Source organism: Mauremys reevesii, linkage group 13, assembly GCF_016161935.1.
Source record: "Mauremys reevesii isolate NIE-2019 linkage group 13, ASM1616193v1, whole genome shotgun sequence".
NCBI classification, from domain to species: Eukaryota; Metazoa; Chordata; order Testudines; family Geoemydidae; genus Mauremys; species Mauremys reevesii.
In genome coordinates this window covers 5,723,364-5,727,537 of record NC_052635.1, presented here as the reverse complement: position 1 = coordinate 5,727,537, position 4,174 = coordinate 5,723,364, and the positions used below count along the sequence as shown (strand labels likewise).

Sequence of the window (4,174 nt, the reverse complement as noted above, 5' to 3'; positions counted from 1 at the left end):
CATGAGAGAGAGACAGCTCAATAATGACAAACTAATCAGAACCCTGGAGGATCAAATGCTTCGCTAGCTGTGAGAAATTCCACACAAATCTGCATTGTAAGTTTGCTTTTTCAGCTGAATATGTTGGTGTGTTAATATACAGAGCAGATTAAGAACATAAATATGCATGACAGTCGGAACTCTTGGAGACTTTTACTATCAATTTAATCTGGCACCAGACAGATTTATTTATTTGTAAATTTTGCAGCAGCAAAAATAGACTTTTCATCGAAACTGGGAAAACCCAAACATTTTTTGTCATTCTGGGAAGTGAGAACAAAGCAATTTTAGGTAAGAACTGTTAAAAACTGAAGAGTTTTAGCCTCCGCTTACACTGAAAAACAAAATACATATGGAGGATCACAGAGATTTTCCATGAACATGTGTTCAATTGAAAACCCAATTTTCCTTTGAGATAATTAAAGCCAAAAATGTCTGATTGCCCTTAACTGGAAACTTAGATTTGTGCTAGGATGTGAAAATTAATATTTTCAAATCATATTAAAATTTCGCCCCCAAGTCCATCTGTTTCATCCTCTATTATTTCTGTAACAGAGGGGTAGTTGCAGGTTGGTTAATCTGAGTGAGAAGCGAAGCTCACAGCCAGAATATATTTTAAACATACTAACGCCTTGAAGCGAAAACACAGAGTCAAAGCTCCCAGCCAAAACCTTTCCATCCCACAGCTCCCAGCCCGAGAAGACAAGCCAGAGAAAGAGGTGTGGGGAACCAGTGGTACATGGAGGGGAAGTGACTGGCCCAAGGTCACACAGCAAGTCAGTGGCAGAAACCAGAACAGAACCCAAGTCTCCTGCCTGTACAGACATAAAGTCACAGAGGGAAAGGATACAACACAGCAGGGATGGAGGGATCATCATCATCCAGAGATGGAAATGCAGTGGGATTTGGTGCCAAAAGAACATAAGAACAGTGGCACCAGCTCAGACCAATGGTCCATCTAGCCCAGTATCCTGTCTGTGACAGTAGCTGGTGCTTGGAGCTTCAGAGGGAATGAAGAGAACAGGGAAATTATCAAATGGTCCATCCTCTGTTGCCCATCCCCAGCTTCTGGCAAACAGAGGTTTAGGGACACCCAAAGCACGGGGCTGCATCCTGACCATCTTGGCTATTAGCCATTGACTGACCTGTCCTTCATGGACTTGTCTAGTTCTTTTTCTAACCCAGTTATACTTTCAGCCCTCACAAAATCCCCTGGCAATGAGTTCAACAAGTTGATCGTGTGGTATGTGAAGAAATTCTTCATTTTGTTTGTTTTAAACCTACTGCCTAGTTATTTCACTGGGCGATGCCTGGGGTCCTTCTGTTCTGTGAAGGGGTAAACACCACTCTCCTATTCCCTCTTTCCAGAACATGCATGATTTGATAGACATTTCTCATATTCCCCCTTAGTCAGCTCTTTTCTAAGCTAAACAACACCAGTCTCTTTATATCTCCTCATATAGAAGCTGTTCTGTGCCCCTAATCATTTTTGTTGCTCCTCTCTATATCTTTTCGAATTTCAAAATATCTTTTTTTTTAGATGAGGCAATGACAACTGCACACAGTATTCAAGGTCTGGGCGTGCCATGGATTTATATGCTGGTGTTGTATTTTCAGTTTTATTATCTATCCCTTTCCTAATGGTTCCTAACACCGTGGTCACTTTTTTCACTGCTACTGAACATCCAGCAGATGTTTTCAGAGAACAAACCACAATGACTCCAACATCTTTCTTGACTAGTAGTAGCTAAATTAGACCCCATCATTTTGTATGAATAGTTGGGATTATGTTTTCCAATGTGCGTTACTATGCATTTATCAATACTGAATTCCATCTGCCATTTGGTTGCCCAGTCACCCAGTTTTGTGAGATCCCTTTGTAGCTCTTTGCAGTGTGCTTTGGACGTAACAATCCTGAGTAATTTTGTATTGTCTGCAAATTTTGCCACCTCACTGTTGGCTCCATTTATGAATATGTTGGACAGCACAGGTCTCCGGGAAGATCCTTTGGGAGTGCAGCTATTTACCTCTCTCCATTCTGAAAACTGAATATTTAGTCCTACCCTTTGTTCCCAATCTTTTAGCAAGTTACTAATTCATGAGAGGACCTTCCCTCTTATCCCATGACTGCTAACTTTGTTGAAGAGCTGTCAGTGAGGGACATTGTCGAAAGCTTCCTGAAAGTCCAAGTACCCTACATCACCTGGATCACATTACAGTAGCTACCCTGCAGTCATCTGGTCCAGAGGCTGATTTAAGTGTTGGTTTATTTACCACATTTAGTAGTTTTTGTAATTTCATATTTCAGTTCCTTCAGAACTCTTGGGTGACTACAATCTGCACCTGGAGATGTATTACCGTTTAATTTATCAATTTGTTCCCAAACCTCCTCTACTGACACCTCAATCTGAGACAGTTCTCAGATTTGCACCTAAAAAGAATGGCTCTTGTGTGGGAATCTCCCACACATCCTCTGCAGCAAAGACTGAATCGAAGAATTCATTTTGCTTCTATGCAATGGCCTTGTCTTCCCTGATTCCTCCTTTTGCACCTTGACCATCCAGCAACCACACTCATTGTTTGGCAAACTTCCAGCTTCCAAAATACTTAAGCAAAATAGCTGAACTTTTGTGTCTTTTGTTAGTTGCTTTTCACGTTCTTTTCTGGCTGGCCTAATTATACTTTTACACGTCTCTTGCCACAAATCAATGTGTAAATTGGTAGTTGGCCATTTACATGGTCTTGGGGTGGAATCATTACAGACAAGCTGCCACGTAGAAGGCTGGGTGAGTCAATGTTAAACTTCTCTGAAAAGTGGGAATCACTATTCCAGCATTGCTATCAGCATTAGCCGTGTTAGTATTTACATTTCATGCCCAAATTTAGAGCCTTCTGTTTCTCACAATTGGGTACTATATTGGCTATTAATGTTGGATTTAGTTGTACTTTGTTCCAGCCTTCATACCACATTGGCCAGATCCTCAGATGGTGTAATCCATCGCCCTTAGCTTTAAAGGTGATAATCCAGTCTGTGGAAGCGACAAGAACTGTGCACCTTTGACATTCCCATCATGGGATATTAGAGAGAGAGAATTAGGTCATTTTCTCTGTCACTCTAATCTTGCCCATTGCCCTTCTCCTTCCATCCACAGGCAGGACACGGTGTATGGAGAGGGAAATGTCCAACCAAACCACCATGGCTGAGTTCCTTCTCCTGGGATTCTCTGACATTCGGGAGATGCAGATTTTGCACTTTGTGATGTTTCTGGTGATTTATCTGGCAGCCTTGATGGGGAATCTTCTCATCATCATAGTTGTTGCCTTTGACCACCACCTTCACACCCCCATGTACTTCTTCCTGATGAATTTGTCCATTCTAGACATCGGCTTCATTTCTGTCCCAGTCCCCAAATCCATGGCCAACTCCCTCATGAACACCAGGTCAATTTCTTATTCTGGATGCGTCACCCAAGTCTTTTTCTTTATGTACTTTGCTGTAACCGAGTACTCCTTACTCACCATCATGGCATATGACCGATACATCGCCATCTGCCAACCACTCCACTATGAGAGAGTGATGAACAGGAGAGCTTGTGTCCAAATGGCAGCCAGTGCTTGGATGAGTGTTTTTGTCTACACTGCACTGCACACTGGGAACACCTTTTCACTATCCTTCTGTGGAGGCAACATGGTGGATCAATTTTTTTGTGAAATCCCCCAGCTCCTCAAGCTCGCCTGCTCTGACTCATACCTCCGTGAAACTGGGGTTATTGTCTTTAGTACATGCTTAGCCTTCAGCTGCTTTGTTTTTATAGTTGTGTCATATGTTCAGATCTTCACCACAGTGCTGAGAATCCCCTCTGAGCAAGGCCGGCATAAAGCTCTATCCACCTGCCTCCCTCACCTCATTGTGGTCTCCTTGTTCTTTTTCACTATAGCCTTTGCCTACCTGAAGCCCTCCTCCAGCTCAACATCAGGTCTGGATCTCATGGTGGCTGTTCTCTATTCTGTGATGCCTCCAATGATGAATCCAATCATCTACAGCATGAGGAACAAGGAGATCAAAGCTGCCCTGAGGAAACTCATGGCGGGGAAGTTATTCACAAAAAATGAACTGTCCATCTTTCGTCTTTGA

At 42.6% G+C, this 4,174-nt stretch overlaps 1 protein-coding gene across 1 annotated transcript; it reads left to right on the top strand.

Moving 5' to 3' along the window:
* Positions 1 to 3,217: 3,217 nt before the first annotated feature.
* On the top strand, positions 3,218 to 4,174 carry LOC120380209 (olfactory receptor 14A16-like). The gene has a single exon (XM_039497723.1). The coding sequence runs from the start codon at positions 3,218 to 3,220 to the stop codon at positions 4,172 to 4,174; it is 957 nt and encodes a 318-aa protein (XP_039353657.1).